The following is a 16661-nucleotide window of genomic DNA, read 5'->3' as shown; positions in this document are numbered from 1 at the left end:
ATGCCCCCCTAGCACAAGTGCAAACCCGCATAAAACCCCAAACTCCAACATGTTACCCCATCTCGCCTCCACGTGGGTTTATGCAAAACCTAACTTTCCCACGTTCCCACGGAACGCCATCTGACCCCTATCAAGGCTGCAGGCAACCCAACCCTTCGTTTTCGCATTCCCTTCCCCCCGGACCCACGGTTTTTTTATCCTACGGAACTTGCCAATCGCCACCGTGAAAGCGAAAATTTCCGCCAAATCGGAAATCCAGACTTACTATTGCATATTCCACTAAATCTCGGTCTTTTGTTTGAAAAAAAACGAACACTTGTGCGAGTGTAGTGTGTGTGTGAGCCGTATGTCGGATACGGTCTCTGCGTTACCCTGGCTTGGAAAAGAAAGAAAGAAACGAGGAGACAAACGTGTAGGCTGAAGATCGTTATTTCGAACTTGCATGTGTATGTGTATATGTGTGTGTGTGTATGTGATCAACCAACCACCCGCCAGATAAGACAGTTGGACAGAAAAGACAGTAAGCGAATACGGGCCAACCCCTCCCCCCCCCCCCCCCCCCCCGGACATCCCTGTTCATAGACGCGCACGACACGCACGGCATGTGCGGACGATGGGCAAACGGGTAGGGAAGGGGGGGCAATGCGCGAAATGCGAGTGATTAAACCATTTGAGGAGGGGAAAAAGATGTGCACAAACAAGTGCAAATTTGGTGTGACGATCGTCATCTAAATGTCTTGTATATTGTGTGGTTCCCATGCTCCCTTTTATTTTCTTACGATCTCCGATGATGTGCCGCACGGATATGATGTTTTTGACGGCACACACACACACGCACAGGTGGCGAGTCAGTGTGGGAGAAAATCTGGGGCCGGAGGCGATGAGGAAATACGGAAGGTGACATGTGGGCATGTGTTTGTGCGGACGACGGTTGAAACTTGGGCTGTGTCGCAGAAAAGGGAGGGCGGGGCCGGGGAGGGAGAGATATGGAATAAGGTGAGGCTTTACATGGATTAAGACTTGATTGAGATTATTCGCGAGCAAGTCCGGGGAACACGGACTTTGCTATGCTCTGTCGGTATGCATGTAATGTCAGGGTTGCTACAAGAGGCTAGCTTTTTACGTGTTGCTGTAGGTGTAAATGTGATGGATTTTTCGTATTTCCCTTCGCCTCGCCTTGTCTTGCCTCCACAGAATAACCGTTTCATATGAACCATGGGTTCTATATATGGCCTAGTCCCACTGTTAAGCTGATAAACGCTGTAGTGGAAGGTGAGGAGATTGACGAGGCAAAAGGTCTGGGGCCGAGCCGGGGTTCGGGGGTTGGCGAGCTTTCGTTCGGGTACAAGATGTGATAAGGAGATGCAAGTATCAGGTGATTTTGCGTCAATATTCCGATCAATAGAGCTTCGTTTCGCTTGTCAGATTGAAGCACTTTGACGACCAAAACAAGGTGGGTTTAAAAAAAAAGTGAAGTCGCACATTTACAAAGAAGGTGACATGCGCTAGAAACCGGCCTGAAACATCAGGACACCTTTTTTAAGCACACCATTTGCGCCTCTCTTCCCCGACCGTTGTCAAAATTGTCAGGCATGTCAAATGATTTGTAAAAGAAAGAATGGCGCGAGCGAGCAAATGTTTCCGGCGTCGCATTACGCTTCCCGTATGTGACTCGTTTCAAGGTGCGGTGGGGCGCGTGAGCACATCCGACCAGCTCCCTGGTAAGATGTGATATCCTTGCAAGGTCATAATAGCCATGATCAGTTATTTGTTTCTAGGAATGACAGGTTGGACGAGAGGCGAATGAGCGCCAACCTGGTCATATCAAGGTTATTAGAATAAGACTATGCAGGGATGGCTTAGTAGCCGAAAGGGAAAATCATCTTAGCATCGGCCCAGACCAGCGCGTCCTTGCTCCGATCCCCCAGGGTTGACGCAGGCATCGTGCACGCCAGTCCCTAAGTGGTGGCATCCTTGCTGACGATCCCCAGCCAGGGTTCTAATGCAAACCTCGCCCTTCGCTTCACCGGATGTGATTGATTTGTGAAATTTAAGCTCCAGCTGTGGGGCGCATTGCGAGTTTGGCTGGCTGGCTGGCCAGCTGGGCTGAGTTGCCTGCTTTGCTTCGGTTCAAGGAGCCGAAAGAATGAGAGAAAGACAAGGGAAAGCGGGCAACGCATGTTCCGTGCTCTTCCCGATTTGGACAGCGTCGAGACCTGGGATGAAGGCGGGCTTGTGTGGGCCCTGACTCTCTTTTCTGTAGTATTTCAATAATTCTAAACGTGTCATGGCTCAACTTGTTCAGACACTTTGCCGGAGTGGTTCCATCCCGCGCTCCTGGTAACCTCCAAAAATACCAACGGCTTCTATACTACGCTCAGAGGTTGAGCGTTGTGCGTCTACGTTTTGAGTTTAGTTGGTGAAACACCGGAAATTCTCATCGCGTTTCAAGCATAGCGTCGACAACGTGATGGCTATCACAAAGCCTGAAAAGATCTGGCGATGAAAATTTCCTCATCGGGCCAGCCTGGAGCCATATACTACCAAATCTGGCCATTTGGTCGGGGTCCTTTTTTATGTAGGCGCTAGACAATCAATAGTACAACGCCTGGGGTCCATCGCCATAGTTGCCAGTTTGGTTGTTTCATGTTGCCGGTGCCTGAGGAAAGGTTTTTGTCAATCAGTTTGAGCCTCACGCCTCACCAAAGCATTGCCAAGAGTCATCGTCGAGTATGCAAAATCTTGCCTATGATATTAGGATATGTGGGAAGGAGGATTTTGGAGCTATGGCAAAATCAAACAAATCCATTGATACCTCCAGTGTACGACTGCAGCGCAGCAGTTCCCGATACTCCGTTTCCCAACATGCAAATGTGTCCTCCTATTTGAGTCCCAGGGTATTCGACGTTAGGAAAAGTCCCGGGTGTCTCGTGCACCCAGTAAACGCTTGTAAAACCTTTAGTGCCTATGCTGAGCCTGAATGATGAAAACAGAAATCGCCTAAAGATGGATGGAAAGAAAGAGAAAAAAATACATGGATAAGAAGTAACGCCGAGGAAATTTTGGTTCAACCAGATCGCCAATGACGCAGAGAAGTGAAAATAGTGTGTTGGGACCGTACCCGTGACTGGATCTAAGTAAAGGGCTAGTAATGGACGACGTATGGCAAGAATAAGGCGCCACTCCCGAGCGACTTGCGGGCCGGGCAAGACTATGCATCAGGTCCGTTGGCTTCGCGTTCACGCTGCTCCTTTTGTGGGGCCCGACGGCGTGCGTTGATGAACCAGTTGGATACCTAAATCTTGTCAGTCACTTGTCCGGTACCACGAAGTAAGATTCTAAACAGTCCCACAAGACAGGTCTAAGGCCATTCAACGGCCCGAAAGGGCGCTGCCGTCTAAACCAGACGACACTGAAAGACAGAAATGGCACATGTAGTAAAAGTGTCACAGTTGACACTTTGGCTGAAGATGATGACTTACCTGATTGAGACTCAAGCCAGTGCGGTTGCAAAGTTCCATCTTCTGGTCTTCTGTTGGGTAGGGCGACTGACGGTTCGCCGCAAACCAGTCCTTGAGAAGGTTGGTTGCCTCCTTGGGTAGGTTTCCTCTTCGCTTTCTGTTGAACGCGCTGTGGTCAAGACCGACGTTGTGCTGGAAGCGAATGTCCCCGCCGTAGGGCGCATCGTAACCAGAGTAGGAGGCTCGAGGGTAGTAGGAATCCTGGGACCGTTCATAGCCGCTGTAGGCGGCTGCTTGGTGGTCATGATAGTAGCCCGGCTGAACCATGGGTGGTTGATAAGGGTTCTGGGCGATTGGCTGATGGATGGCTGGCTGCGCAAAAGGCATCTGGCCTTGAGGAACGGGAGAAGACTGGTGGCGGACATGGGGGTTCATTGGGGGCGCTTGCTGGTGAGGTGGCGGGTAAGAAGGAGTTGCACGGTGAGAATAGGCCGATGGTGCAGGTTGTGCAGAGTGCTGGTGAGCGATGTGGGGTGAGTAGCCGGAAAGGGCAGGATCGATGGCGCTGCTCATGCGGCGAGGCTCAGCAAAAGACGGTTCGATGCTGCCGCGAGCGTAAATGTCACCAAGCGTGTCGACTCGCCTACGTTTGCTGTCGGCCCACGCTACCTCGTCAAAGTGGGGCTGGGCATGAGGAGAGCTGTCGGCCGAGCCATGTCGGCGTTGGGGCGTCCTCGGTGGTGTGGTGGCTCGGGTAGTGTGAAGAAACTGCACATGTCAGCAGTGCCTAGAAGAAAAGGTCGGATCTAAGGGTTGGTTTTACCTCTGAAAAGGAAGGGAGCTTGCCAGGAAAGCTCTGCTCTCCAGGCTGAATTGGTGGAGAGCTGCGCATGTGATGGTTCTGGGTTTCTGTCAGATTACTGCTTATGTGTGAAGTTGGTTGCTGTGTTTCGTAGGGGCGTGCATCAGAGGCATCATTATTGTCGTCGTGGGAGTGAATTTGCTCCAAGGAGTGCGGGGAGATGATTGAGTCGAGGTTGGACTGCCTCTTTGGTGGAGATGGTGAAGTGTGCGGCTGACAATGGTGGTGGTCCATGACTTGACTCCGGCTAGAGAACGAGGGCGGGCAAAGGGCCGAGGATTTGTCTTGGTGGGCTTGTGCGTGTATAGTGGCGCGGAAGGAGCCGGGCAGTGGGGGTGATGGGGGCTTGAGGGCAGGTTCGAGGAAAAGGGGAGGAGACAACGGTGCAGGGGAAGCCATCGAGGCAGACGAAGAAGAAGTAGGCAAAGTAGCAGTAGTAGTAATAGAAGAAGAAGCGTGACTTACCGCAGCAACCATGTTTGCCAGCGGACTCTCTGCAGAATGTGACGAGTTCATTTTGCGCGAGTGCAGTGGTTCACAGTGGCGGTGCGGAATATCTTGGAGGGTAAGATATTCCATAGGGGCAAATGTGGGATAGTTAAATACTCTGGAGACGCAAATGCAGGCGTTAGCAAGAGAGAGCGGTGCATGTCAATGTGTCGATGGTGAGTGGACGGGGCCATTTGCTCATCCATAGTTGGTGACAGCTTGGTACCAGGCCCGACTGGCACCGTTGACTGGCACCGTTGAATGCAATCAGGCACGAGCGGGGTGGCAGACAGAGGGCAGAAAGGGAGGGCGACTTACCCAGGTATCTAGGTGGTGATGTAACGGGGGACTGGAAGAGGCAACGTAGGGGGGCAGTGCCAGGCGGGTGAACCAGGGAATGGCGATGGCAGATATATGCGGGGCGGGCAGCGGGCTATTATGGTACAGAGGGCGTGAATGGGGTGGTGAAGAATGTACAAAGGCAGAGCCACAACGGGGACCAGAGCGGAAAGGGAGCCGGCGCAAGCACACAGCGAATCGTACGGGACAAGGACGGGATGCTGGGGTGGTGATGACGGGTGGGCGGGTGTTTAAGAAGAAGTCGGATTGGCAAAGGAGGCGTTTATGGGCCAAGCAGGACTGCAACGGGCCGTACATTTCCCATGCACTCTGATCGTGCAGCATGGGCAAATGAGCCAGGGGGGCCAGCGTGTGACGGCCAATGAGCGGGGGGCCAGCGCGGCTAGCAAGACGTGTGTAGACTTGACAGGTGAGGGTTAAGGTTTGGTCTATATTCTCCGAGCGTGCACATTGCAGGCTCTGGCCGGACAGAGGCCGAGAGGAGGGTCAGGTAGGAAACAAGAGACCCTCCGCCTACGCCGCAGATTCGAGGCACGAGCCAGCGCGCTGAAGCTGCGCCGTCTGCTGCAAGCGCCATTGAGCGTCGCCCGGTGTCTCCACCTCTCGAATCGTCGCAGATCGGGCTGCATCTGACTCGGCGCAGAAACGGACCAGGGCGTCGTCTGCCTCTGGCCCATTCCGTCGCACCCTCGACCTGCCCACCCGTCCTCCAACTCGGCATGCCCACACACTGGATGCCGCAGCCATCTCACAAAGTTCCATGACGGCGAGGAAAAAAGCGGGCTATGGCCAAGCACCACACTGCTCCACGCCCGCCTCCAGCTCGCTGGTACAAGGCCCCCTCTGGTCGCGTCCTCTCTCCCCCTCTGCATCCCTTGACTATTGTCAGGCCATGGCTCCTCATTCCATAGAGTTTGTGCCTGTGTATCGACCTTGAATCCTGCGCCAGCATGACAACGACAAAAAACTGAAAAAAGCAAAAAACACACCCAGCACCAACACCAACAACACAGACTACTGCTACTACGACTACGACTACCACGTCGACTAGGAGCGGCTCAGGAGCAGCTTTTGCGGGGTGCTAGTAGCTGGACGGCGCTACTAGCTTGCATCCATGTCCTCGACTCCTACTACCGCGTCCCCCCGTCGTCGTCGTCGTAGTAGTAGTAGCAGTAGCAGTACTAAGTCGTACAGGTGGGCAATCCACCGTCTGCACCAGCACAAATGCAGATGTCCATGACGGCATGCTGGAAGAGAAGGCAGTTGGAGTGGTGAGGGGCAGCCAGGTACCCGACGACTGGAAGGCAGAGTGGTACATGTCACGCAGCACCAGGCACGATAGCCGGCAGACAGCTGCCGCCGCACTCAACCAGGCTGGTGGCTGAAGGGCTTCGACAGTTGTGCGACGGAGGCGTACCAGCATCCGGGGGGCAGGACTTGTGCAGGTGTGTCGAGGCAACACAGAAGAGGCGCTAGAGCTGCGACTGCGAGCGTTGGGAAGGCCGAAGAGGCGTTTTCGCCGTGCGACAGGAATAGGAATTCGAGCGACAGCCCACGCCCGCCGAGTTGCGACATGCGACAGTCGACATTGGCACGACAGTGCATTGTCGCCGGCTCTGGTTCGGCCGTGTCGAGCGGGAGATGATCCACCGCCGGGCCATGGTCATGGTCTTGTCTACGCCTGGCTACTCTGGGAACAGACTAGACGCTGCCTGTGTGGACCCTGAATCAGCTTCACCTGGTCTGGTGGTATTGATGGGGATGACGATGATGATGTGGACGATGCCGGGAATGGTGGTAGTGGCGGTGGTAGTATTGCTGATGCTGCTGCTGCTGCTGCTGCTACCACCACCACTACCGCTACCGTGCCCACTACAGGGCTCCGGTGTCTGTCCTTGCATGGCTGCCACACATGTACTTACGTGCATAGTACACATCACCCACAGCCTGGCCAATTTTGACAGGGAAGCCAACAACAACACCAATAATACTAACCACGACGCCCCTTGGGCCCCCGGCCAAGCCGGTCGCTGGCTCCCACCCACGGCCATGACCGCGGCCAACACCATGCTTACATCCACCCGTCCATCCCTCGCAAGTCGACGGGCCCCTTCTGCAAGTGACAGATGTCAGTCGCATGCAGAGCGACTGCTAAGGGCAGGTTGGGCATAGTGCGAGGACGTCTCTGCGCCTCAATGATAGACGGCAGGGATGGCGCCGCCATGCCTCTCTCGGCGTCGCGTCTCCCCGTCCGGTGCTGATCCGACGTCCCGCTAGCCGGCCGATCAAACACAAATGCATCTTACTATCTGCCTGGAAATGACCGACATACTCCCTCGTCCGCCTCGCTGTCATACATACAAACAAGATGAGACGCTCCCCCCGCCAACTCCACGCCAAACTCTACGCCGTCGCAGCCAAAACATCCAACCACCACCACCACTACTCCCGCCAAACTTTGCCCTGCGCCTGCGCCTGCGAACCTTCGCCCACTGCGCTTTGTGCCTTCTGACGAGATTCGCCCCTATCCTTGTCCTCGCATTCGGCACCCGTGCATGCCGCCAACACACAGCCTGTCTTGGCCTATGTAGCTACTTACCTCCTTGGTCCGACCGTTATCAGGCTCGTGTGCACGCGTAACCCGCTTCCACCCTCTTGGCTGTTGTTCAACATGTCCACCATGATCATCCCGCCCGCACGCCGAACCTCTGGCTCGGGATCGGTTCCTTCGTTAGCAAGAAAAAAATTATTTGACCAGAAGCAACAGCACCAAGCCTTGCCTGAACCGGCCGTTTCCAGCCCAATGCATTCCATGCGCCCTCTCACAAGCTTATCGCGTACCATCGACAGCAGCCACACGAGCGTACAGCAGCAACTGGCCCGCCTGACAGTCCATCAGTCCTGTTGCTGGGCAGCCACCATTCGTAGCCAGTCTTAACCTTCCCCTTGCGCTATGGCCTAGGGGCCTGTCACCCTATGCCAGCGTAGCCATCGCCTTGATACTGGAACGTTAGCCAACGGTTCCCCTTTGCTCGGTGTTAGAACTTCTCCACAGCCGAGTCTCGCTCTTTGCTGCAAACCATGTGCAGTGAGCTTGTCCTTGCAAGAAGCCGCCTCTTGCATCTAGATCTTCACCCTTTCACCGGTCTCTGTTACTCACCAGGTACACCCTATCGTGACTGGCCCTGGTTACACTAGACGGAAGCCGCGGACGCTTTTGTGATTCGAGACGGACCTTCAATCTGCCCTCCAAACTTTGGAGTCCAAGTAATCTAGACAAACGTTGCTTCCTAAGCACTGTTGCCATGTGCCTAGAAGCATGTAAATCGCTAGAAGCTGCTTCCAAGCCTTCGGCCCAATGCCAACCCTCACTACAAGCCGAAGCTTCACAATCTACACCAGATCAGACTGCTAATCGGTGCATCTCGATGATGCGACACCCCATCTTGTACCCCAGACCTTGGATCGTTCATCACACCGCCTCTTTGCGATAATGCACACCGGATCGCCTGGGAGATGAAGGGATTCGCTTTGATGTTTGTAGAACAAACCCATCGGAAGAATTGGTCAGATACAAGCAGCCTGACGATAACGACCAGAGGGGGCGTACCCGTGCCACTTGTACGAGGTTGACACATCGCCGTCGAAGCACATCTGTTACCACATTCTCGGAATCGCCACTGCTTTCTCAACCACTAATGCGTGAGGACTGGTTGTCGTGGACGGAATCCAGTCCTTGTAGAAGCATCGACTGACAAGGAAAAGAATGCAGATACAGTTGCACAACGCATGGTGCTGTACATGCATCTAAATTACCCCACTCATTCTTCCGCATGCCAACAACCTCTCCGATCAACCGACTTCCAGACATTCATGAACACCGCATCATCATTTACCCGGTATCTGGGACAACTGCAGCAATTACGCACCACATCATCTGCACATCACGACACCTTTGCAGTGACAATATGGCATATGTACAGCATGCTGGCAGGCACTGCGCTGAAACGTCGTCACTCGACGTTTGTACACCTGGAAACTTTGTTGAAGATACACCAACAGGCGTGGAAAAGCTTTTTACCTGCATCGTCGTCTTTGACGCTCTACCTGCAGCGTCACAGAGTTCGCTTTAAGTTCAATGAGGCGACACTCTGTTTTCCCGCATAATTTCTGATGTTACCATTGTCCCAGATGGCGATAATTCCCCGCTACGTTTGTCTAGACCCATTTATTGTTGTCGACCAAAAGCTTACCAGCATGTGAAACATCACCATTCATGTGTTGGTCGCACTGGATTGGTCGCTCTTTTATTCCGTTGATTCCTGGACGCCTTAAGTTCACTATCGAATCGCCACTCACGCGTTTCAAAGACGAGTGTCAAAGATACTAGTTCAGTCTATATGGCCATTCCTATAATGATTTGTAATGTCTGTGTCGTGACAATAAAGACACTTGTTTTGGACCAGGGGTGCTGTATAGACTCTATTTCTTCACTACGTTTAGGCATTGGAGAATGAATCCGACATAAATTCGGCGTCCAACTCGACTGATGCAATGCCGAATAGGGTCGATTCCATTTACATCTTTTTGTAGGAGCCATCTCCGTTGCAGGCGACTCGCTGCAGACTACAAGTGGCATGCCAATCCAGTCAGCCACAATTTGGCACCGTAACGAGGACCTTATGCACAATATTGCCTGTCGCAATACTCGGGCTATCTCGGAAATCACTTTCCTGGCCCAAAAATCTTTGTACATCAGCCCTGGTGGCTCTGCTTCCTGAGTTGTTTTGCCGATTCGACGGATGTTGGTTAAGATCTGACACCTGCACACCTGCCAATAATGGTAAGTGTATGTATTTGGCTCTCTTTATCATGCCAAGGTTGGTACCCAGATGAGTATTGATCTACCAGAGGACTTTATGCAAGTAATGTGTCCAGTATGGTTGATGCTCGACACGAACCACAAAAACCGTTGTGTGATGATTACCATTATCAGGAGTATCCGGATTTGCGTCAGTCAGGTATTCTGAAAATACTGGACGTTTGCGAGTCATATCGAATAGCCCATCAGTCTATTCGCCTGTACTTATGTGTACCGAACTTTTCATGGGCTATTGGGTGGCTGTATTCACCCAATCACAGCATTACTCCAAGAGCGTCCCAGCTAGCGCGCTTTTTCGGTAGCTGACACTGGCACTGGCTAGCCAACTTATGACGCTGTTCCTGCATATGGATAGACTAAATGTCCATCCAGCCAGGGATCGTCGGCACAGCCACTGTTAACCCTTCATCGTTCGGCTCTGCTTACCATGAGTGTACTAAAACAGATATTTGAGCCGTACTTCGAGTCGTTGAGATGACAAGGGGGCGGCCATGTCAGACGCGACGATCAATCTAACTGCAGATCTGGCCTGAGAGAGAGTTGCGACATGTCGATACTGCAGCCATCCCGCATCTTCACAACGCCATCCCAGAACCCTTTTCTTGGCGACAGGTCTCCTCCTTACATACGCCTGCTCGGAAGCGCAAGCGAAAGAGAACCCGGCACCACTAACACCAAAATCTCTTGGCGCGGGATTAGGGATAAACACGCCGATCTGGTTGTGGGTGACAGCCGCCCGAAGACGGCGTCGCTGATCTCGAAGAGTATATCTCCGACGATGAGTCCCGCCTTATATCACCCAGCACTATCTAGAGCTTGGCGAGGCTGGCCGGGATATCAAATACTACGAAAAAAAATGGTCCTGTGCAGTATTGATTGCACATGGTGTGACAGACAATGGTAAGAACCTTGAGACGCATACCGTCATTCGAAGCATTGCCGACTAGCTCGGGTCTAGGATACTTCCAAGTCTGAAGGCGACAGCGAACTACATGTGACGACAGACATTATGGAGAAGTTAAAAATTGCGGCGATCTGCGTGCGGACGATTGTGACGGCTCACCTGCATGTACCGCCTGTCTCGGTTATTATCGACAGACCATGTCCATACTCAGATGTCGTTCACGAACACAAAAGCTAAGGTATACGGGAATACAGGGAGCACGTATGGCACCAAGGACATCGGGACTGCTAGTCGTAGTAGACCTCGCATTCACGTTTCCGTTGTTGCATCGGGCCAAACACAATCAGCTAGTGACCGCTCGTCTTGCCCCAAACGATGCAGATCGCCCGCAAGGAACCCCTCGCCTGCATGTCGCACTCGTAGTGGCATTCTACATAGATAGGAGAAAAGCCATTGTCAATCGCCAACAAGGGATCGTTGCGGGCCGCTCGGTGTCTAGACCTTTCTCAAATCATGGTACGTCAGATGTGTCGAAACACTGCACTAGACGTCCCTAACGTCGAGCTTAAATTTAGCATGGTCTTTCCCTGGCTGGGGCAATGATCCCTACCTTGAAACATGTGCGGCATTGACCTGATGGCGCAAGTAGACACAGTAAGCGAAAGAATACATGGCATTTCTCACTCTTTGACAGCGATTACCATGATATTACAATGTTTCAAAGCAGACGGGATGCACCCGATGCAGCTGACCAGTCGACCCTAGCCAGTGACAGTGACCCCCTTTCTCATGACGTCAGCCCCGGTGCCCGAAAGCCAAGATGACTGCGTAGAGTAGTGGAAAGCGCATAGCATAGCCTCCCCCGGGCGACATCCGCTTCAACGTTCTCCGCTGTCATCTGCAACAATTAAATGTCACAAACGATTGGCGGGATCTTATCCCGATCGGCGACTAAGTAAACTTACGTACGTTCCCTCCTCCCAAACCCAACATGAGCTGCAAACCAAGCAACAAAGCTAAAGCAAGCTTCCCCCCCGAACTAGGGCGCAGCCGGCCGACGGACTCTCTGACTAGGCCCTTCTCCGCTGCGCGTCATTCGTGATTTCCCATGAGCCATTGAGCCTTTTAAAAGTACCCTAATCGCAGAAAGGCACATCCATCCCTCCCCCCCGCCCGCGCGCACGCACACGCACAAACGCGATCCATTTTCTGAATCATGTGACATTTCTCGGAGCTGAGCGAAGGTTAGTTACTCAACCATAAGGTTTACGGTCATGCACGCCAAAACCCTGCTTTTGTTCTTTTCTTTTTCCTCTTCTTTCCCTTGCACTTTGCAGGTCGTAGAAGGATTTGCGAAAGCTGGTGAACCACTACTTGCAGCTAAGACTCTTTGTTTTTCTTTTCTTTTCTTCTTCTTCTTCTTCTTCTTCTTCTTCTTCTTCTTCTTCTCTCGTTCCCAACTGCCAAACGTAGTGCGCTTCCAGTAAGGTGCTAACGGTGGCTTCTCCGCATGCCGCTAAAACGCCCATGAGGCCACCTCCGTACCCTGATTTTTTTTCTCTGGCTTCCCGGGTGACTTGTTCGTTTTTCTTGACCGGACGCGGGGCAATCACGAGCTTGCGTGTACAGTGGTGTGCGGGTAGAGTATGGGTGTGTGAGTGGGGGGAGCATGATGGTGGGCTCATGGCTCTTCGTTTCCCCTTACTACTACCAAACTGTCTAGAAGCCATCTTTCTTCAATGACACGTTGTTCTTCTGGATTACAAGAGCGGTGTAGAAGAGGGTGGTGAGGCCTTTTTCACAGCTCATTACCCTTATGTGTATAAGTCAGTGCTAGTAGAGTTTATCGGTTTTTTGGTAGTAAGCTATGGTCTGGAATGCAGATATATACCATGCTAGGCTCAATCTTGTGTAGTGGCAAGGCTAGAAAAAGAACACTGACCTTCCATGACGTTTCTTAGATGCAATTCCGAAACCCTAAAAATATCGTATTTGAGATACTGTCAAAATTAATAAAAAAAAAGTATAACTCGCTTTGTTCGGTTGTTTTAGACGACATATCCGCGTTAACCTTGGATATAACCTTACTACTAAAGGCGAACAAGCTCACGTCAGCACGTTTTATAGAGTTTGGGAGATTGCGGGTTGTATCTTAAAGTTGTATCCGATACCCTGCATTTTTTTTTTACAAACTGACTGGCTAGCTCATACTTTTCTCTCTCTGTCGGCCGGTTATGCTCGTTTGGTCTAGAATCCTCTATTCCCTGTATTTTAGCTAGTCACCAAGACAACAATCAAGATTAAGACAGGACCACAGGGATCAACATTACCCTGGTACTGCGTATAATATTTTGCTGTCCTTCATCTCTGCATGCATGTGAAGACAACAGACAAGCCAACCCCCCTTTCATGTTTCTTTGCCCCCTTACATCTCCATATGTACAAGGATATGAATCACAAGGACAAGGAACTAGTCACGTGAAACCTTATACATAGCCATGCCAGGTTGTTTTTTTTATCTCCCAAATGATTATGCTAGTTTCTCTCGTCAAACGATATCAAAACACCTTCTCCGACTGCTCTCCCCACTTTGCCATAAACTCAAACTTTCCACGTACCCAAACAACACAGTCACTCCCTCTCAAACTTTGCCACACCGCTATAGATATACCGGATCCCTGAACAAGAACATCGATACAACCCTCTCGACTCGTGATTCTATCCACTTCCCTGCATTACCTTAAATATACCCCTTTTCCATCTACGCTACTCTACAGCTTTTTTCTCTCTCTTGTGATGTATACTTCCCCCTCACGTTATGCTACAACTTACCGCGATGAGTCTAGTACGTCTCCTTCCCTGCTACTATTTTACTTAACTCTCCAGATTTCCGCGCCCGCTTGGCCCCACCGCTTTACTATAACATGTTTGCATAAGATGGAGAAATTAGAAGTAGATAGAACATGTAGAGCACCCTCTTGGACGCTATGAACAAGGCGAAAGCATTGAGACTATGCTCATTAGGGGGGGGGGGGGGGTGTTACGAAAGTTGTTATATATCCTACGCGGCTATAGGGCTTCTTCTCTAAGTTAAAGGTAGTGTGATTAGGAATGGGAGAGACTACGTACATTATAGACTGATGGATTTGAAGGTTTAACTTCTTTACTCTAAATATATATAAATCTTTAAACTAGAGAAGAAAAGAATTACGAAGCTAATGCATTTTCATCATTATCATCACCATCACCTCCCCCTTCCCCCCCCCCCCCCCCCCCCCCCCTCTGTATCTCCCGTCAAATCTTTTACAAAAAAAAACAATCCAATGATTAAACATTATTTTATTTTTTTTACTTCCCTTTATTTTAGCGTATAATCATACTATAAAATGCTATTTGAAAACATCCTAGATAGAAACGTAAAGAAAGATTGCTAAAGAAAAAAAAAGAAGGATGTAGTAGAGGGCTTTAGCAATAGTAAAGGAGTGAGGGGTATAAGGACTTGGTACTAAAACGTAGAATCCTGTAAACATGGTAGAAAGGAAGGATATAAACTAGTAGAAAGAAGAGAGGGGGTGTACCAGATAAAAGAAAAAGATACATAAATGCCTAGCTAGTAAATACTGCTTTAGTACTCTTGTCTGATAGAATAGCTTAAGAGAGGTCTTTAAAGCCAAGATGTTAAGATGCACGGTGTTGGTACGTTAGAGGTTTGGAGAAGTAGGATAAAGGGAGGGTAACAAGTGTAGCGTTCTTCTGTGTCATTGATTGATTAATATATCGTAGTTTATCTTATTTAGTCTTTCAAGGTAAAAAAGTTATAATAGAAAGTGATTTAGAACATACAATGGTAATATTGAATATATATCTCTATAGTAAGACTAGGGAAGAAAAAAAAATAAGAAAAGGATTTATACACGTGCACTTGGAATGGTTGAGGAACGTGTTATATGCTGGGACTTGGTTGGTATTCTCTGTACGCGTAAAATTTCAAAGTCAAATGAGCCATTGTAGAGATTCGTGTATAAATATTCTTTGAATTCATCATTGTCCTTTGAATCTTTTTATCTTTTAAAGCATACCGCCCCCCCCTTTTTTTTTTCCCTCAATCAACCACCAATACTCACACCCAACTTTACAAACCAGGAAATTTTAGACCACAACCCAACCATCTACAACGTACTCTGATGCGAAACCTCCCTCCTCACACCCTCTTCCTCCTTGCCACCCCCCTTGCCCACTAACCTAACCCCAATACTCGGCTTATGCACCAACGTCTGCAACACAACACAATACCTCTCGGTCAGCTTCCCCAGCCTCTCCACCTCGTCCTCACTAACCACCCTGCCATCCCCCCTCTCGCCAAACTCGACTGAGAAATCCAGTCGAATGCCCGTAAGCCCCACGGGCGCCGTCTTGTCCACGCCCAACGTACCGCGGAAGTCCAAGTCGCCCTCGGCAGTCACAGTGCCTGAGACAATGGGGATGCCGAGCGCCGTGGCAACGGCTTTGAGGGTGACGCCCGAGCAGGCGACGAGGGCGTCGAGGAGCATGTCGCCTGAGCAGAGTTCGCCAGAGATGGCAGGGTCGTCGCCGCCGGCTTTTTGGTGCAGACCGGCGACGCGATGGGCTTCTTTGATGGCGGGACTATCGGAGAGCTTGCATGTGATTGAGTGGCTGTCTAGGGAACCTGTGGATTTTAGGGTTACGACGGCCGACGAAGGGTCGTTGCGGTACCCTTCTTTGATGGGGGCTTGCTTTTCGCGCAGGGCTTGGGCGGCCGACATGGTTGTGGTGACAGTGCTGACAAGACGTGTTCAGTGTGTTTGTGTGTGTGGTGAGAGCTGCGGGGTTTGATGTGCAAAAGAGATCTTCTTGGAATGATTAAATAATAATTGGGTTTATGATGACCTGGTGTGTACTTGAGCCACTAGACAGTGGACGGAGCTTGCCCCGCAGAGGGCAGGTCATGGTTCCGTAGCCCCGCTTTGCCAGTTGAGCGGGTAATGAAATGGGAAGGTGGGTTGTGACATCTTCTTCGTCTGTGAAACAATTCCAGCGCAAAGAAGAAGTAGATTGATTGGGTTCCGGGTCTTACGACGCAACGATGTTATAGAACCATAGCACGCATAATGTATAGCAATCGAGATAATAGGAGTTGACGATAAGATAAGGATGCGGGAACGATAAAACCTGGATGACGACTTGGTTATTTCATGTCATCTCCACTCTGTTGTGGGGTACGCAACTAAAAGACTTGGACAACATTACGACTACTACAGTATTAATCCGTCTGCGAAACTGTCGTTCACGCTTGGACCTATGCTGAACACTCAATCTATTACAAGCCCTCCTCAAGTTCCTTGCATCTCGACAAACGCATGACAAACACGGATAAGCAACCACTAGAAAACAAAAAGCAGTCGGTCGCAAATAAAGAGCCCTTGATTGCTTCCTTGTTACACCAATCTGATTTTGACTCAAAAGAAAACATCCTTATGCATGACACTGGAAGCCCCCGCCGTTTCCTCCCCATCTCTTGCCGTCTTCAGAACATCCGGGCATGGATGCGTACAAAACAAAATGATCCAACATGGCTTGATGTGCGACTTCTGTCTCCAACTCAGTTTGTGGAGTACATTCACCAGCTCTCCTCTCTTCTCACGCAATGAAAACCAGCAGAATATAAGATACAAGGTCGGTAGA

The 16661-nt window shown here is 50.7% G+C and overlaps 3 protein-coding genes across 3 annotated transcripts; 1 reads left to right on the top strand and 2 right to left on the bottom strand.

The window, feature by feature from the left end:
- Positions 1-2727: 2727 nt before the first annotated feature.
- On the bottom strand, positions 2728-5101 carry PSV08DRAFT_253508 (uncharacterized protein). Its single transcript, XM_014219328.1, has 4 exons — positions 4789-5101; positions 4285-4362; positions 3483-4229; positions 2728-3295 (listed from the first exon to the last, which is right to left on the bottom strand). The coding sequence occupies exons 1-4, from the start codon at positions 4900-4902 to the stop codon at positions 3212-3214; spliced, it is 1023 nt and encodes a 340-aa protein (XP_014074803.1). The 5' UTR covers positions 4903-5101; the 3' UTR covers positions 2728-3211.
- A 335-nt stretch (positions 5102-5436) lies between these two features.
- On the top strand, positions 5437-7688 carry PSV08DRAFT_375657 (uncharacterized protein; the record flags this gene model as incomplete). The annotated part of the gene is made up of 6 exons (XM_066093311.1): positions 5437-5581; positions 5816-6001; positions 6367-6484; positions 6905-7059; positions 7103-7300; positions 7590-7688. The coding sequence occupies 6 exons, from the start codon at positions 5437-5439 to the stop codon at positions 7682-7684; spliced, it is 897 nt and encodes a 298-aa protein (XP_065949899.1). The 3' UTR covers positions 7685-7688.
- A 7439-nt stretch (positions 7689-15127) lies between these two features.
- On the bottom strand, positions 15128-15742 carry PSV08DRAFT_397723 (OsmC/Ohr family; the record flags this gene model as incomplete). Its single annotated transcript, XM_014219332.1, has 1 exon — positions 15128-15742. One exon carries the CDS (start codon positions 15740-15742, stop codon positions 15128-15130), a length of 615 nt encoding a protein of 204 aa, XP_014074807.1.
- Between the last annotated feature and the right edge of the window lie 919 nt (positions 15743-16661).

This window comes from Bipolaris maydis, assembly GCF_028858645.1.
Source record: "Bipolaris maydis strain C4 unplaced genomic scaffold PSV08scaffold_1, whole genome shotgun sequence".
Lineage (NCBI taxonomy): Eukaryota > Fungi > Ascomycota > Dothideomycetes > Pleosporales > Pleosporaceae > Bipolaris > Bipolaris maydis.
Note: the sequence above shows the minus strand (reverse complement) of the source record. Positions and strands in the feature narration are given on the sequence as shown.